Here is an 18,946-nt window from a genome sequence, read left to right as displayed (position 1 = left end):
CTCTCAATTCAATTTGCTTACATAAGCTACCAAAGACACCAGCGCTACTCCAGTCTAATGGCCTCCTTGTCTACCTACTTTAATGAAAGATAGTTTAGAAATTACCACCAGCAACCAGTTAGCATGAACTATCCTTATAAGTACACTCATGCTATACTTACAAATCCATATCACATAGGGAATTGGACTAGGACATATAAATGGAAGTTTATTGTCTCCCTCCTCAAGAAATGGGAAAGACACATTCAAAGTGAACTGCTAATATAGGCACGCAGAATATCAATGCCAGTTATTTTAAAATAGGTGAGCATATAAATGGCAATCGTTTTTAACTTCTGTGACTTGAGAAGGCAATACCTTAATTGAAATGCCTGGATAATCGTTTTGGCAGGAGGACAAAGTCGACACAATGACCTGCCTACTTGGAAAATTAAATATGTTGGCAACATTACAAAGGATTACATTCACTCATTCAAGTCCGCATGCTTAAGTCCTCAGAACTTTTGAGTACACAGGGTCAGGGCTCTGAGAAAATTACTCACATTCCCTCTCTTTGCACAGTGGTGCATACTCTAAATCCCTCTCTTTGAAAGTAAAAGCATTTGTTGTACAGATCATACTCCTCAGATATGCCAGTCCAGACTTACGTTTTTACAGTCCATCTTACAAACAGTCATTGAAAGGATGTGAACTCACCAATTCACGTCAAATTGCTCTTCAGAAATAACTTACATTCTGTTAGCATTTAACCAATCCCTCCCTCTGCTACTAATAAAATTTCAGAATTTTTAAAGGAAGGAGAGACAGGGAAAAAAAATTTTTTTAACTGTAAGGCTTATTTCAGCACAGCACTTTTTTTTTTAACAAATCTAAAGTCATTTAAATGTTTAGGCACACGAAAAGGTATTATGCACGATAAGACTTTATCAACTAATCATCAGTTTGAGTACATTTAAATTTAAAATCCCACTTATTCAAACTGCATGTAAATTTGCTGGCTAAATTTGCTTTGACATTTTCACTACAAATATAGCTACATAACTGCTGGATTTTATGGAATCCGGGCTTTCTTACTTTTGGCCACATTATAAGGAGTGGTCATCTGCTTGAGAACAAAAGAAACTGATACTGTTTTAAGAAAACACACAACATTGCAAATCAACTATACTTCAATTTAAAAAAAAAAACAAAGAAACTTTGGGGTTTTCTGAGCCTCGTTTCTTCCATAATGTCAAAGAGAGATATAAGTGTTCATTTTTTATCAATATTTTTATTGAAGTATAGTTGATTTACAATGTTGTGCTAATTTCTGCTGCACAGCAAAGTGATTCAGTCATATATATGTGTGTGTATATTATATACACACATTCTTTTCTTAAAATTCTTTTCCATTACGGTTTATCATAGGCTAGTGAATACAGTTCTCTAAAGTGTTCATTTTTAAAAGAAGGTTGAGGAGGGAAAAAAAATCATCAAATTAAACCTTTTTCTCACAGTAATTAGTCACATGTTGCTGAGTTATTACCATCAGCAATTTCCATCTGATTTTGTCTTCACGGACTTTCTCAAACTGAAGATGTGCCTCTGTTACAAGAAGCTCCTCTTCTTTCTTGTCTCTATTTATTCCTTGATTTGGCATAAGTAGTTTCAAACATAAATGAATCTCTTCCACATGAAGGAGATGGAAGAATCAAAATGAGGGGAAAGTGACAACTTCCAAAACTGTCACCAAAGGAACAGCCTGGACCAAAGCCCTGGTGCCTGTACCGTCTCCGAATCTCTCCAATTGCCTGAGAACGCTGCTTGCTTTATGAGCCAGCTTAACTCAGTAACATCCAACATCCCTCACCCTCCCACTTTTGATCCTGGATCTAAGACTCTTGCACAGTATAAACCAACAAGCAAAACAAAAGAAAAAAATCTAGTTTCTAAATGATGTCGATGTTAGAATAAATGAGTGCCACCCCTGCGGGACATTTGGTCCTGTTCAAAACTTTCATGAGCATATTTGGTCCATGACAAATGGGTTTGGACAGGACCAAATATCAAGGACCTTTGGGCGTGGAGCAAACGTTCTGGACAGGACCAAATGCTAACTGGGTGCCACTGCCCATGTGCCCTCCTGTCCTTCGAGCCCAGCTCAAGCAGGAGCATCCTCCACAGCCTCTAGTCCAAATCAGCACTGTCCAAAGTGGGTTTCTAAGCCAGGAAGCGAACGTTTTACTAACGCAGGTCTACACTGGCTCCTTCCTGGTACTGCAAGGTAGCAGCTATGGTTGTCTCTCTCTCTCTCTCTGTTTCACCTACTTAGGTTCGATGGGTAGAGAGTTTGGGGTTCACTTATCTACAGAATAACCAGGCTGCAAACTACTGCTCTAGTTACAAGGTCAAAAAGCATTAAGAAAATGAGCTGGAGGGTTGGCAGGTCTGGATAAAGCACAACTGCCACCTTGAGAAGGTGTCACTTTAAGAATTCAAAGAGGGGAGGAAATAGACGCAGCCAGGCTGTGGGCAGCCTCAGAACTGCAGGACCTTCCCAAGAGCCAAAAGCAGACTAAAGGCGCAAGAGACGCAGGTTTGGGAATATCTGTAAATAAATAAAATTTTATTTTGAAAATCATATCTGGAGTGGTGCCCCCTCGAAGGCATTAAACATGTACAAGGTTCTCCCATCTTTTTCACAATGAAAGGGTCACTGGACACTATCTTGGACTCATGAAGGTGACTTCCAAAGGTATGCAATAGCCTGCAATCTCTGAAGATAACGTTCCTCAGAAGAGCGGGCGCTGAGCTCCAGTGTCCTGGAAATGGACACATAAGGAGAACATCAGTTTCTTAAAAATTCCAGGGGGTGAGGGGGTAGGGCTTGGCTTAGAAGAAGAAAGGCAGAGATGAAATTATAATCTTCCTTGCAAGATTTAAAAGGAAAAATTGCCCAAACCCAGGAGGGAAAGTAGACGAAATGGGGAGGGGCACGTGTGGCACAGCATCGGGGGAAGGGTGGCAGCGACAGAAGGAAACACTAGGAGAGGATGCAGCCACAACCACCCTCCAGCAGCATGCTCGGAGCACCCCTGGGCTCCCCATGAAGACAGAGGCCCCAGAGATCTCAGGTGGGAAGAAGGTGCAATCCCGCCAAACGGAGTCCACCACTTAGAGACACTGGGAAGTCTTTCAGGACCTCTGGGGACCCACAGATTCATGAGAAGGAGCTTCCTTTGGACATACTATTAATCCGCCAGCATCCGTGCCGATGGGGGACTTTCGAGGCTCCGCACGTGTTTGGTACTGGGAAGGAGGAGGTTTCAGAGACACGTCATTTTACATCGACAGATGGGTTCTCAACACAGAAAATTCTATTATAGGGCCGTCACTAGAAATGGAGAAAATGGAGGAATTGTGTTTTTGAGCCTTAAGAGTAAAATCGCCAGGACGAAGGTATGCTTTCATCATGTGAACATCGCAAGAGCATCTCCAGCCCTGGGGGCTGCTCCATGCGGTGTCCACCAGCATCCTGTGTCCTTTCACATCAGCTGGGTCTGCCCTCCTAGGAGACCTTCACCCCCAAAGGCTCTGATGAATCCTCTTTACCTCTTTATCCAGATCATTTATCAAATTCTTTAACGAGACGCCTCTAGCGCTGACCCTTGACAGTGTCCAAGTTTATCAAGAGACACTGATATCAAAACATCAAGAGCTGCTTTAAACATCCTCCGATGCCAGCCTGATTTAATTTATTAAAAAGCTCTTGGCATAGGACCTTCTCAAAGACAAATGTGTGTGTGTGTATATATATAATCTATTATATACTAATAGATTATATTCACAGCTTGTACCTTCTCAATACATCTATTTAACCTCCTCAATGACATAAACTATACATCAGATGACTTCCCCCCAATTAAGGAATGCCTATGATTATATTAATTCTACAGCTGTAATACAGAATGGAAGAGTTCAAAATGTATTTTTACCCATGTATAATGAGTAGAGTAATAACACAAGTACAGTCCAAGTGACTATGTTAAAACCCACCCCATACACTGAAAATTCTATTTTTAAGGTGGTCATATGTCATTGTGTGGGATATTTTAAGCAGAACGAAACGTCTGAAATTATCTGTAGCAAGTACTTTGTATACAACAAACCTCTCTGGGTTTTTTACCTCCAAGTATTGGTCGACCTCAGGAACAGAAAGCACCTGAGTGCCTTCCCTCCAGCACAAGAGACGCAGACCGACACCATTTCAGTTTTATGCCCCTTTAAAAAGAATTTGGGATAATTGACAAATTCACCTCTGAATGCGAGGGGGAAATATATGCTCAAGACCAGCATTCAGCCATAAGAGGTGAAATTGATAAATCTTCGCAAAGCCTCTCAGTTATCACAACGAGGCCTTGAACCTCAAAAGTTCAGTCTAAACGCTTTATTACCATGAAACTGACACACCTTTACTGAAAATTTCTTTGAGCCAGAGTGAGGTAATTCATAAATATATCTTTATGACTAGCTAGAAATTAATAAAACTTGAAATGCATCATTGTTCACTGTTTAGACCTAACGCTCAGATTTTAATATGAGAGAGAGGTAAGCTTCTCGAAGAGGGAGTCTCATGTCTGACACTTTTCCGGATGTTCTACAGACCCCAACCCAACGTTCTATGTTTACTGGGTGCTTAAAGCCTTGTCACGCAGAATAAAATCCCAGGAGGCCCCAAAGGGCCTGGAGTCGGCCAGCCCCCTCTGACCTCATCTCCTGTCACACCTTCCATTCTCTGGCTGGCTTAACAAGCCCCAGCCTCATGGGCTTTCCTTTCTGTTCCTCCAACATTCAAGCTGATTTTCATCTGCTCCTCCACTGTTGGCTCAGCCATCAGTCAAGTGCTACACGAAACAAGGGGTGTTATACAGTTGTCACTCAAAGCACTGGTGGGGAATGTGGCTCTGGGGCAGAAAATGAAGAATCTGCCCTCCTGTGAGTAAGCCCTGCAGAAAGAGTATTAACCACACAAAGCAACAGACCAACCTATTTGGCCTAAAGGAAGCTCAAGCATGACGGTCTCAAGGGGCATCCTGGACCCAGCACTGGTTTCCCTTTTCCCTTGTGTTGTCTACTGAAAAAGAAGAACCTCCAAGCAAACACGCTGCCATTGGGCAACGTGGCACCCTAAACTGTTGGGAGGTTGTGTGTACTGGGGGCTGGGGAGGAAATTTTCAACCTGAACTTGAATCCTATCTGTATGACAAAAAAAAAAAAAACAAAGCAAACAAAAATAACGCTGCTGGGGTCCAGACCCCAGCTCTCTCGCTTCCTAATTAGGTATCTTTGGAGAAGTACTTGTCACTCTGTTACTCAAAGTCTTCATTTGTAAAATGGGTAACATAATGATACCTAAATAGTTTTAAAGGTTGGTTAACAAAAAGAAAGCACTTAGGAAACAGTAAACGATCAATAAATGTTAGCTACAAGCTCACCTTTCCCCATCACTAACACCTGCTCAATTTTTACAGCACTTAAAATTCTCTGAAATTCTTATTTTTTTGTTTAATTTTTCAAGTGTCTGTTGCCCCCCCCAGAACAGAATCTCCAAAAGTACAAGGTTGTGTCTGACTTGTTCTCCACTTCAGTTCCCAGAACAAATCCTAGAAGACAGAAGGCTCTCCAGGTGTTGAATGACTCAGTATCTCCAATTCCAAAATCTTCACAACGCTCGTTAGGTAATCCCAGCCATAAGCTTAGGAATATTATTCAATTTTAAGTTGACTTAAATAGATCAATTTTTGGTTGAGATATATATCAATACAAATTCTTTTGGAGTATGCATTTTTAAAACAATTGTCTTAAAGATTAACCACTTGGAGAAACCACTTTAAGAGAGCAACTCTTTTTGAGAAAACCAATGAAGATGTTGCAATAGAATACAAGCTTGAGGACTTCCCTGTGGCACAGAGGTTAAGAATCCGCCTGCCAGTGCGGGGGACGCGAGTTCGATCCCTGGCCTGGGAATATCCCACATGCTATGACGCAGCTAAGCCCGTGCACCACAACCACTGAAGCCCGTGCTCCACAACAAGAGAAGCCACCGCACTGAGAAGCCTGCGCACTGCAACAAAGAGTAGCCCCCACTTGCTACAACAAGAGAACAATGAAGACCCAATGCAGTCAAAAAAAAGAAAAACAAAAGCTTGATGCCCATATGGTCTAAAGAATTTTCTTTCTTATTGAAATGCAGCTGACATATAATATTATGTGAGTTTCAGGCATACTACAATAAAAAAAATTTATAATGTAAAATATAAGTTCTGATTTAAAGTCTAAAAAGTGTATTTGGTCTTAACTATGTTAATATCTGAGGATAAACTGGGAAAGTATAAAGAGCCACTGGAGGAGACAGAGACACTGAGCCATGATCCCTGAGATCTAAAGTCAGGAGACCTTATGGAGATTGCCAGATCTGAATAAGGCTGATGGGTGGGAAACCCCAGGAGCCCCAGGAGGAAGGAGCATCTGAGCGCCACACAAGCGCCTCTGGATGTGTGGCTGGGGCTGGAAGGCCCTCTAGACTCAAGCAGGCTAACGCCATATCTCCCACTGCACATAAACCCCTGACCGTGGGAAGCTACCATAAGAGAACAAATGCTCTTACACACCACCCACCATCTCTCCCCACAACGCTTTCAATACTTTTAGCGGGCGCACTTGTGTCCAGCCCCCTCCCGTTCCATCCATCACCCTACGGGCCCCAGAATTCTCACTATACCAAAGATCGAACCGTGTCACCCCCTCCCTGCTCGAAAGCTACCAGGGGCTTCCCAATCATCACCTGCGGCCCGAGCTTCACTTCCCACTGTCCCCCCTCCACCCCAGCCAGCCAGTTCCCAAAGGTGTCAGGAACTCCCTGACCCCGGGACTGCTTGTGCTCCTGCCCAGGTGAGAAAGCTCTCTTGCTCTGGAGGCAGCCCTGGCGCCGGGCATCTGCACAAGCCTCCCCTCTGGGAACCTCTCTCCCAGCCCATCAGGCAAAGTGACTGTTCCTTCCTCCCTGTCCTCAGAGCCCACCTCACACTCTCAGTTATAGAGTCAGCATCTCTAAAAAGACTGTGAGCTTCATCAGTCTTTATCATTTCGGGAGGGACACAGAGCCTGGCACTAGTGGCCACTCAGCGAACACGTATGGGATTTAATTTAGTGTTTAATCAAAATACACAGCACAATTTTAAAACATTTCGGGTTTCCTGCATACACACATCCCTTTTGAGGGTCCTGGATATAAGTCTGAACTTTTTTTTCCTATGTGCCCAGAGTAGGTTATTTCTAAGTAGTGGATTTGAATATTCTAGCAGCTCACTTCTAAGCAATGGATTTTTTTTTAAAGCAATGGATTTGAATATCCCAAATTACAACTACTTTTCCTGTGAGTTGCTTAATTCCCTGCTTCTTGTTGAGTCCATAATCATCTCCTCCTGTCCAACCCCCACCTGAAATGTGTGTGGTTAGAACCACATACTTTTGGAATTACAGGCAAAAGTAATCTGGAATTGCTGGCAACTTCAAGGTGCGTGTTTCAAGTTACAAAGCAAAACACTAACTGGTTTTCAACCCTGCTGTGAAAGTGTAGGCTTGCCTCGCCCGTGCTGGGGCACTGCCAGATAACAGGGCCTGGACAGACCTCCTGTCCATCCCTCTCTCCACTCCCAGGTGGGTCAGTGTGCATACTCGCGTCCACACACACACACACAGGAGTACAGAACTCAGAGACGGAGCAAAGCCATTCCTCCACTTTTCTCACTGGGAGGATCTAACAGAACAATTTTATTACCACACTCTAATATGGGCTCTCAGAGACCACCTGGAAAACAAGCAAATTTTGTGAATAATTACTCATTACCATGAGTATAATAAAACGTAAACTGGCATTCGCCTACCAGTTATTTAAGAGGATTACTTGTGATTGATGAATGTAATTCAAGTTCGGCAAGAGGAAATATGATGCCTCATGTAATGCTCCTCTATGTGTCTGGTTTCATGGCTGTTTCACACACATGAAATAATTAGGAAAAATCACAAAACCACATGAAAGTAACTGATAATATAGGTAGTACAGTCTGAGGGATCGGTTGAAAGTTATCCTGCAAGAAATGCATTACTACTAATAAAGTCCCATAGACAGTGATCAGCTCCGGCTTCTGCATATAAACTAAACGGAGTCAGGGGATCCCTATGATAACGGACCTCAGTCTTTCCAGATTTACAGCCAGGCTCCCCCTGAGTATACCTTCGTGGTTTGGGTTTTGTTTCTTGCATTTTTGAGCGCATGAACTTGTCCACACGTATATTGTGACTCAGAGTAAAATCTTGGGAGCCACTCATCAGGGGCTCCCAGACTTTGGAGTTTCGAGGCTCCATAAAAGGTCTGACAACAAAAAATTAGGAAGCCATGCAACAGACACTGAGGTTCCCCAAGAGAATTTTTATAGGAGATAAACTGTCGCAGACAATTCAGCATCTTATCATCATTACTGAAGCAAAACCAAAACACTATGAGGGATTCTGAACCCCCAAGACAGTTCAAAAAAAGTTACCCACTTGGATCCCAGATGGCATTCCCCATGTTCCTTTATCTGGTAGTCCCTGGCTTGCCACCATGGTACTGAGTTAAGGGCTGAGCCAGTGCAGCTGCTGCACCCACCAGCTGCCAGTCAGTTTGAGACAGTTCAAGCTACCAAGGCAACAGGATATAGTCAATCAACTACAGCAATCTGGAACCTTTAAAATTGTCACAATACTTCTCTTTGCTTAATATGACAGCTCACCAATTCCTGTAAGTTCACAAATTCTGCTAAAATGAAAAGAAAATATGAACAACTGAAATATTTACACATCAAATACTACTGATACAATGTCTGGGATTTCAAATGGTGGGGCAGATTTATAAATGTAATAAGACTGGCCATGTACTGATAAATTCTGAAGTTGGCTTATGGGTTTATGGGAGTTCGACATAGTATTTTTGATTATACAGGACACCGCCCTCCCCTCATCTGTGATTTTGCCTCCACAATTTCAGTTACCTGCAGCCCACGGAGGTTCCAAAATATTACATGGAAAATTGCAGAAATAAACAATTCATACGTTTTAAATTGGGTGTCATTCGGAGTAGCTTCATGAACTCTCACCCCATCCTGGGATGTGAATCATCCCTTTGTCCAGCAAATCTACACTGTGTAGGTTACTGTCTGCCCATTAGTCACTTAGCAGCCAGCAGCCACCCTGCCAGCATCACTTGGAGGGTGGCATCCTTACTGCAGTGTTTGTGTTCAAGTAACCATTACTTTACTTAACAATGGCCCCAAAGCACAAGAGCAATGATGCTAGCAATTCAGATATTCTCTTATGTACCTAATTTTAAAATTAAATTTTATCATAGGTATGTAGGTATAGGGAAAAAAACACAGTATATACAGGGTTCATCTAGGGTTTCGGGTGTCCACTCAAGGTCTTGGAATAGTAACCTGGAAAATAAGGGGAGCGGGGAGGGAACCACTGTATGAGTTCTGTATACTGTTTGAAATTTTCCAAAATAAAAAGTAAAAAATAAGTATGAAGTCAAGTTTAAACCTATTAAAATGCAATCTCTACAGTGCATTAAAATGACTACATATATTCTTACTTCCTAGTGTGTTGCAGTTCTACAGTAAGAGGGTGGATCAAATCTCAGAAACATTAATCTTGGCCCTTTACTAAGGCAGCTTAATTACAGGGACTCCATTGAGGTTTTTGCTAACGTCAAAAAAGAAAGTTCAGGCACCTTTTAAAATTCAGCACAGGTTATAAAACATACAAGATGCAAGCTTTACTAGTTTTTTGTCTACTCAATTTAAAGGAAGGTTTGTAAAGATTTCTGCTATGAGAAAACAAACAAAACACAACAAAAGAAAACAAAAAAATGCTATAAATTTGCCATACGCATTGAGGAAGGCACTTCAGCAGGTAAAAGCTATTCCTTCAGAGGAAGGTAGCGTAGCAACCCTGGCTAACGAAAAAGGTGGCTTCACAGTCTTTTAGCGTTTGAACTTTTGACCTCCGCCCAAAATGTCACGAAAGAATTCTAAACTCTGGGACTAGAAAGAACGCTTTCTTTCCTGAAATCGTCTCACAAAACATTACTATTTACTATAGACGTTTTGAGCCACCGAGCCCAAAGTATAAAACTAAAAAGTATCGTCTAAAAGAGATGCAAACTGGATTAAGAAACATTTATACAAAGTCATGCCATAAAAAAAAAAAAAACCAGCAGGTCCAGACAGCACTGGAAGTGCCGCAGTGAGTATCACTTTTCGGGCTTCCTTCCCCGACACTGTTTTCTCTTTTGTTGAGGATCAGACTTTTCTCTGTCCTCGTGTCCCTTCCTTCCTCTTTCAACTCACAAAATGACTGGAAAGATGTACTGGAGGCAAGACTTCCAAAACGAAATCTAGAGCTCAGTCTTGCACGGAAATACCGGCGCTTGAAAATCAACCCACACCCGGTGGGGGGGGCGGGGGGGGTTTCGCCTCGCCCGCGGCGGGGGTGGCGCGGGCGGGGCCGGGTCGCCGGCCCGGGAAGGGACGCGCCCGGGGCGCCCGCGCACCTGGACCGCCCGCCGCCGCCGCCGCCTCCCGCGGCCGAGCCCGCTGCCACCCGAAGCTACCTGGGCGCGGTCCCTCCACGTGTCCCGCGTCCGCACGCGCGCCCCCGGCCCCAGCCGAGCGCCGAAGGTGAGACCCGCAGACTCGCAGCGGCCGCGGACCCGCCGAGCCTCGCGCGCCGCCGCGCCGCCGCCCACCTGGCCGGCCCCAGGCACCGCCCCGCCGGTGCCGCCTGGGAGGCTCCCGCCGGCCGGCCGGGGGCGGCGTGCGCGCAGAGGCACAGACCCGCGGGTTCCGTGCCAGGAAGCTCCCCAGCCCCGCGCTCGCCCAGGCCGCCGGCCCCTCCCCCGGCGCGGCGGGGGGTGGGGGGGGAGGGCGGAGGGAGGCGCGGGCGCCCGCGGCAGCGGGGCCTGCGCGCCGGTTCGGGCGGGGCGGGGAGGGGTCCACCCGCGGCGCGACGCGACGGGACGGGACGGGACGGGACGGGACGGGACGGGGCGGGCGGCGGCCGGACTCACCCAGGCAGCGGATGTGGAAGCCCGAGGGCGGCCGCAGCGCCCGGCGCGACCAGCCCTCGCGCAGCGCCTCCAGATGCTCCTCCTTGCCCTGGATCAGCAGGACCTGCTCGTCGATCCAGCCCAGGAAGAACGTCTCGGCCACCGCGGCCGTGACCTTCTTGTTCCAGAAGTGCTGCATGTTCTCGGCTTTGAAGTCGGCGAAGATCTCGTAGCCGATGTGGTGCCGGGCGAGCTGCCGGGGCTGGGCCGGGGACGCGGGCCGGGCGGCCTCGGACCTCTCCCCCGCCGGCCCCTCGGCGGGGCCCAGGACGATGGCCAGAGAGTGAGGCGCGATCTGCAGAAACTTCTCCATCTTCGGAGGCATCCGGCGTCCGCGCGCGACTCGGTTCACCGCAGCCGCCGCCTCCCGCCGCTCCCGGCAACAGCCGCGCGATCCGCGCTGCGCGACAAGCGGGGAGCATTAGTGCCCCCCCGGGCCGGCCGCTTCCCCCCCACACACACCCCGCGCCCCGACGCCGGGGACGCCCCGCGCAGCGCCTGGGCGCAGCCGGCGGGCGGGCTCGGCGGGCCCCCTCGCGGGGAAGGGAAGGGGAGGGTGCGCGGAGCCCGCTGGGGCCGAGGGCTGGCGCGCGTTACCTGCAGCTCCGGGCCCCCCTCCGGGCACCGCTCATTTTCCAGCCGCGGCACCCTCGCCTCCTTCGGCGCCCGGCGGCCCCGGCGGGGGGCGGAGACGCGGGAGGAGGCGGGCAGTTCGCGCCGAGTCCCGGGAACCCTCCTGGCTGGACTCGGCCGGAGGAATCCCCGAGAGCCCGCTGGGGGAGGTGGTCGAGGGGGTGCGGGTGGCCGGGGGGTGTGCGTTTAAGTGGTGGGGCCAGGGACGCGCGGCGACACATGGAAGGCACCGAGCCCCGGGCTGTGAGTGTCGCTCCTCCCCACGCTCCACCCCGCCCCCACCTCCCACCTCCTGCTGGAACAAGTGGCTTCGCTGACTGGTTGGTGTGCCCTTGGAAGTGGCTTTTTAAAAAACTTAGTCAACCACGAAAAATTGTCATCAGTCCCTCCTCCCAGAGTCCCGTGAAACTCTCCTCCTGTATCTCCATCACACTGTGGGCCTAAGATAGAAGAATCCCAGTCATTCCCCGTGTTACCTACCCAGCCCTCCGTTTATGAAGAGGATACGGAAATTTACCAAGAAAGGTAATGATTATGCTTTTTAAAAACAAAAACAAAAAAAACAAACCAAAAACCCCCACTTCTTTAAGCTTCTTTTTGTACAAACCGTTTGGCTTATTTTTCATTGAGAAGGATTGATTGTATTATCTAGAGCCCTAATGAGCCCCAAGGCTTCATGCTACATTTCCCTGGAGCAAACTTCAGTGTTCACAGTCACCTGCAGCTTTTGTCAAAACATAGGTACCTGAATGTGGGTCTCACTATTTCTGAGTCAGTAGATCTGCTGCAGAACTTAATAATTTTTCTTTCTAACAAATTCTGAGGGGCTGTTGCTGTGGCCCTGCCCCACACTTTGAAAACCCTTGCACTAGAAAAAAATGTGTGTTATGTCGTGGGGGGGGAACGCTGAAGTGTTTGCTACTGGCATCCTGGGATTCTATTATCATGAAAAAGTTACTAAACCCAAGTCCCAAGTTTGATCTTGACCTTGGACAAGTCCCTGAACCCCAGTTCCTGCTGTCTGCAAAATGGGAGTTGATAAAGCCCTGTGCAGCCCATGTCTCTGGACTGGAGATGGTTGTGAAGTCGCCTCAGATGAGAAAATTTGCAGTCAGTGTGAGAATGGGTGTCACCACTAGTCCTAGAAGCCAGGGGCTCCTCAGGCCTTAGAAAGCCAAGGACTGGGTTTGGCGTGAGGAAGGCCAGCCTTGGTGGTATGAACACATCGTGCCCTTGGAATTTCCCAGGCACCCACGGAGTGGTGAGACCTGATCATTTCTTGCTGGGCTTTTAGTGCTTTAGCACTAAGCCTCAATTTGACACCACTGCTGCCACATTCTTCACCCTGCCTTCTCAGTGCCTGGGCCTCAGCAAGAGAGGAAGTGCTGGTGGCTAGAAAAATGGGAGAAGGAAAGATGTTATACTTGTGACTTTTTTTTAGTTTGCAATTTTTAAAATTTTTTTATTATGACAATTTTAGACTTAGAGAAAAGTTGCAAGAATAGTGCAAAGAATACGCATATATCTTCATGCAGATTCCCCGAGTGTTAGCATTCTACTACACTTGGTTTGTTCCTTTACCTCTCTACACACACACAAACACACACATTTTATTACACTTGGTTTGTTCCTTTACCTCTCGACACACACACACACACACACACACACACCACCCACATACACATAAAGTGTATATGGAAGTATACATGATATTTACATTTCTGAACTATTTAAATCTCTCCACTATAAAGTTACTATTTTATCCTTTGTAGTTAAATATCTTTTTGAGAGATACTTTGAGACTATGAAAAGATCCTGTTATCCTCAAAGGTACGAGGATCAGGAGGTAGGGATCTTTAGGGGACATCTTAGAGGCTACTACAGCATTTATAATGAGCCATGAAAAGGTCCCATTAAGATATTTGCAATAAAGCGACAGATTACAAGAGGAACTTCTAAGTGCTGTCTCTCTCACATACAGATAGCAAGTTCTTCACAGACACACACACACACACACATACACACACACATACAAGATGTCAGAAAAACTCTGATCCTCTGAACAGGAAGGGCCACCTTTGGGTATATACTGTCAGCACTCAGTGGAATGAAGATGAGGAGCTACTTTATTGAATCTTCCCACTGTCACTGCCTGTATTATCAGCTTCATCAACATCATCATTTGCCATTTAATGATTGCTCGCTAAATGCCAGGCAGTGTGTTAAGAACTTTTCACCTATGGTGCTATCAGTATGATTTTTTTCAGAAGATAGATATGATGGCAATAATATTTTTGAGATACATAACCCAACATATTTTCATTTTCAATAACCCTCAGTTCCCAGTTGGCCCACAGTACCCTCTGTGCATGGGATCAGTGTCACGCGTGTTTCCATCCCATGTCAGTTTCACCAACATTTGCCCGTGAATATAGCTTTCTTTTCTTCCTCAACCTTTCCCTCTCTTTGCTTCCCTGTCCATCCACGGTCTCTCTTCTTGCAGCCCCCAGTCTCTAGCGGCTGCAGCAGCAGGAAGCTAGGACAGAGATGCATTGGGCATTCCTTCAAATGCTAAATAATAAAAACCAGTCAAGGAAAAATGAACAGATATGGGGGAGCAATAACCTTGAGTATAATTGTAGCATGAGATGAGTGCCTTGAAAGTGTCAAACAGATAAGTAAGTGGGAGAAAGAAACAGGAAGATCTACATTAGATAGGATACTGAGGTCTCTTGGAGGAGGTGGGCGTTTAGTCCTGCCCAAAGGATGAGAAGTAGCCTAACTTGCCAAGGCTGCAGTGGCCACACTGCTGACGTCCCTGGAAAAGCTATGCTGTGCCTTACCCGGCTCAGAGAGGCACTTGTGTGTGTCGTCACGAAGGACGGTGCAAGTGTTTCTTGGCAAGGAACAATTTCCTTCAGTACCCAAGACCTTTGTATTGACCTAAGTAGTGGTAGGATTTCCTGGTTATTTTCCAAGGAAAAGCATTTAACATGTATCAAATGCCTTATGTTTGCAAAACTCAATGAGGAGGAACAATTATTATTCTAATTTTTCCAATGAGAAAACGGAAGTTCACAGTTGCTAAGTAACTTGACGAAGGTCACACAACTACTAGTTGATAAACTGAAGATTTGAACCAGACTTATGACTCCAGAACCCAAGCGTCCTCAGCATATACTACAGCTTCCAGGGAAACTCAGAACCTGCAAGATAAACTAGTATTACTGATTCAGAAGAAATTATTGCACCGATTTACTTGAAAATGTTCATGAAGAACTGCTTGGATAGCTCATCAAATAAACTCTCAAACCTCCAGGGGAGAACCCTTGCCTCAGTTTTCTCCATAGTGAAGTTCAAGGTCAAGTGGTTGATGCAGAATGAAAGAGCATTGTGAATGAATTCTTTATCAGCCCTTCTCCCCACTGCCTGCCATCCACTGCCTGCCATTCCTGCAGGGAAAGAGGGCTTTGCTAAACGTGCTCTGGTCCAAGCTTATCAATTGCTGGTTGTCCACTGGGATATAACAGACTTTCAGACAGTCATCACTCAAGGAGGTGCATTCCAGCCTAAGCGCTGTCAGTTTGGAATTTCTGTTTGTGGCAGATTGTATTTTTGAAAGATGGCTGCCACAACACTTCCCACGTCTGTGCGTCTTGGTAATGTGACCCTGCCACTCCCCCATCAGGAGGCAGTGTCTCCCTCTTCAGCCCCTTGACTGTGGTCAGGCCCCGTGATTGGTGATTGCTTTGACCAGTAGAGCAGACCTGAACTGATGCTGTGCTAGTTCTGGGAGTAGACTAATTAGCCTCTTAGTTCTCACTTCTGCATCTTGGAAGCAGCCACCCTGTAACACGTACAGCTACCCTGAGATCCTATGTTGTGAGGAAGCTCAAGCCAGCCACAAGGAGAGGGTTTGGAGGGAGAGAGCAGTGCCTGCCAACCCCCAGCCGTTCTCGCCATCCCAGCACAGGCACCAACACGTGAGTGAAGGAAACATTCTAGCCCCAGCAGACACCAGATGTAGGAGAACCGAGGCCCTAGACTAGTAACCCCCAATCGAGCTGCCCCAGGCATCTCTGGGCATTCAGGTCAACTGAAGCTTCCAACTTTGTGTAACCGAGCTGAGCCATCCCCACTGTGTCCTGTCTCAATTCCTGAGCCACACAACTGCAGGCATAATAAAGTGGCAGCCGTTTTGAGTCACTGAGTTTTGAGGTACTTGGTTACAAAACAATAGATAATTGGAACACTGTTGCTCACATAATGTTTGCATACTTCTTGGGAAGGTCTAATGAATAAGAATCCAAGTAGGAAACAAGATTTCAGTGATGTCCTGATTGTGGCATCTCTGGAACGTCAACTCTTATAAAGCAAAAAGGAAGTCCTGCCATGTTATTTTGACCTCACAAATGTGGTAGGTGAATTTAGACTCCTAAATCCATAATTCAAGGCACGAGCTGATTAATATGTCAGAAAGAAGGGCATCTTCACAAACCACTCAACAAAACCTCGCTGCAATAGGAGTTCAATAGGAGTTCAGAGTTTCCACAGAGCTCCTGTAACCATAGGGTTACCGCTTCTAATTAAAAGCCTCCTAAAGGATTCTTTCAAGGGTAATCCACCAACACCTTAATTGTAGCACACAACTTCTGCAGTAGTAGTGATTTTGTTGGATGCTTATGACTATATGCTCACCTACTAGCCAGAAAGATGCTCTCAATTAAATGTCTATTACTGTTTAGCCCAGATTAATCATAAAAAAAATAGCTAACATTTATATGCTTCTTCCTATGTGTCACGTACCATGGTAAGCACTTTAAGTATACTCATTCATTTAATCCACGTGGAAACCCTGTGGGGCAGATACTTTTGTCATCCTAACTTTATAGATGAGAAACTGATCCACAGAGAACTTAAGCCATGTGCTCAGGGTCTTGGTGACTTGGTGTAAAGTCCTCAAGCCAGGATTCAAATCCAGGCAGTCTGGTTCCAGAGTCTGTGCTCTTAACAACTACACTAAAGGCCCCTCCACTCTTCTTCAAAGAGTTAGTGGGACTTCCCAGGTGGCGCAGTGGTTAAGAATCCGCCTGCCAATGCAGGGAACACGGGTTCAATCCCTGATCAGGGAAGATCCCACATGCCACACAGCAACTAAGCCTGTGCACCACAACTACTGAGCCTGAGTGCCACAACTACTGAAGCCCAAGAGCCTAGAGCCTGTGCTCCACAAGAAGAGAAGCCACCACACTGAGAAGCCCGCACACCACAACAAAGAGTAGCCCCCACTCGCCGCAACTAGAGAAAGCCCGCATGCAGCAAAGAAGACCCAATGCAACCAATAAAAATAAACTAATTAATTAATCAATTTTTAAAAAAGAGTTAGTGATCATCTTGTTATCACAGCCACATGTATATGAATCACTTATTTGAGGATATTGACTCGATCCAGTGGTTAAGAATGAATTTGATGTTGAAAAGATTGCAAAAGTACATCACATGCTTCACTTCTCCCCACAACCTAACGAAGACACTTAACCTTAGTCAAGACCTGTACTGATCTTCCTTACAAGGAAGACTTTTTGATGGAAAATAGCTCAAAGTGCTCTTAAATGCTACTCTGCTTCCTCACTGATTTTCTCCTCAAAGAGTGAATCTCTTCTAAGACAAAGTTTAATATCACCACCGCAACTGAGGGCTTCATGTAGCCTAAAAATGAACTCTGGCTGGTTCTTGGATGCTTCTGAATAATGCTTCTGTTGAGTATAACTCAGCCATGACTCCTCTGTACTCTAGCCTTCATAGGGCACCAGCCCTGGTATCTCCATTACAAGGGCAGAAGCCTATCCCAGTCCAAAACCAATTTTCAAAGAACAGTGTGCAAAATGTCTTTTCCTTTGTCTTCTGTTTCTATTCGTGGGTTTGTTCTTGTTCGATTCCTATAGCTGGGCGTGGGAGCAGTTAAGAATAGAAAGCAGTCTAGTTTCCCCTATTAATAAAATAAAAACACTTTTCCTGCCTGTAATTGTAAGCGCAACTCAACATACCCCAAATTTTATGCCAGAATTCCATTTCATTTGAACAAAAATTTCATCGACCACATCAGGTTATTGTGGGGTTTTTAATGAAATGGTTTAAATACTGGATGTCCATGTCCTTAGAATATATGCCTCAGGCTTTAACTCTGAGTGATTGGAAGTTACTAAATCTTGCTCACGTTCATTAAGAATCATATATCAAACAACTGTTGTACTCTAGGCAGTGTGCTGAGTACTACAGATAAATAAATATAACGTAATCCTTATTTGGGGGGAGCTTACAGTTTGCAAGAGGAGACAGACGAATAATCCCCCCAAAATGGAATTAGGCCTTATTAGTGCAATAGTAGAAGCATCTACATACTACACGGGAGTGCAAAAGGGGGAGGGAGATAAAAGAAAGGAGAGGCTCATTAAATAGGCGACATTGAGAATGAGATCAGACTTCACACAGGGGGTAATACTGAACTAAAAGACTTGAAAGATAAGTCTTATTGTATGAGGTTGCTGTATTACATACAGCTCTTTCCGACCTAAGGGATGTGATCCACTGATGAGTCATTGTCACTGGGTAGTGTGTCCAAGAAAACAGTTATTAACAATAGAGTACTCATTTGGGATTGACTCCTTTTTTACTTATTTTTAAATTAGGGTAGATTCAAAGTTCCCCTAGCAATAAGTTTTACTCCTTTGCATACTGCTAGGCTTTCTCAGTTAGGAAAGAAAAGGACTGGAGTAACAACTCCCCTGCCAGGGTTTGTGCATTTCACTGGTGCTCCCATGAGGTTGGGTCCCTCATGTAAATGGCATCTTCCGTGTAGGCTGTGGTGGGGAAAAAAAACATGGCCAACACGTACGATACTGTTATTAATTTCGTAGGTATATAGATGAGCATATATAATACCTTGTTGTTATTTCATGTGAAATAACAATAGCTGATATTAACAAAGCAACATGTTAAAACAAACAATTTTTATATATTTTTCTCCTACTAACTGGAATGAAATCAGTTCATATAGCTGTTGATTTTTTTTTTTAATCTAATTGCCAAGTTCTACCCTTGATTTTGTCTCCTCCAAATAAGGAAGTG

General features: G+C 45.4%; 2 protein-coding genes across 2 annotated transcripts in view; both read right to left on the bottom strand.

Moving 5' to 3' along the window:
• Positions 1–10,891, bottom strand: part of STOX2 (storkhead box 2) — a 206,731-nt gene extending 195,840 nt beyond the window's left edge. The window contains exon 1 of the mRNA XM_057696325.1: positions 10,691–10,891. The gene's annotated coding sequence lies outside the window, so the exon portion shown is untranslated. The remainder of the gene's footprint in view (positions 1–10,690) is intronic.
• On the bottom strand, positions 2,665–11,977 carry LOC130829782 (storkhead-box protein 1-like). The gene is made up of 3 exons (XM_057696332.1): positions 11,783–11,977; positions 11,147–11,585; positions 2,665–3,373 (listed from the first exon to the last, which is right to left on the bottom strand). Exons 2-3 carry the CDS (start codon positions 11,508–11,510, stop codon positions 3,360–3,362), a joined length of 378 nt encoding a protein of 125 aa, XP_057552315.1. The 5' UTR covers positions 11,511–11,585; positions 11,783–11,977; the 3' UTR covers positions 2,665–3,359.
• Between the last annotated feature and the right edge of the window lie 6,969 nt (positions 11,978–18,946).

Source organism: Hippopotamus amphibius, chromosome 10, assembly GCF_030028045.1.
Source record: "Hippopotamus amphibius kiboko isolate mHipAmp2 chromosome 10, mHipAmp2.hap2, whole genome shotgun sequence".
NCBI classification, from domain to species: Eukaryota; Metazoa; Chordata; class Mammalia; order Artiodactyla; family Hippopotamidae; genus Hippopotamus; species Hippopotamus amphibius.
This window is presented reverse-complemented; position numbering and strand designations above follow the sequence as displayed.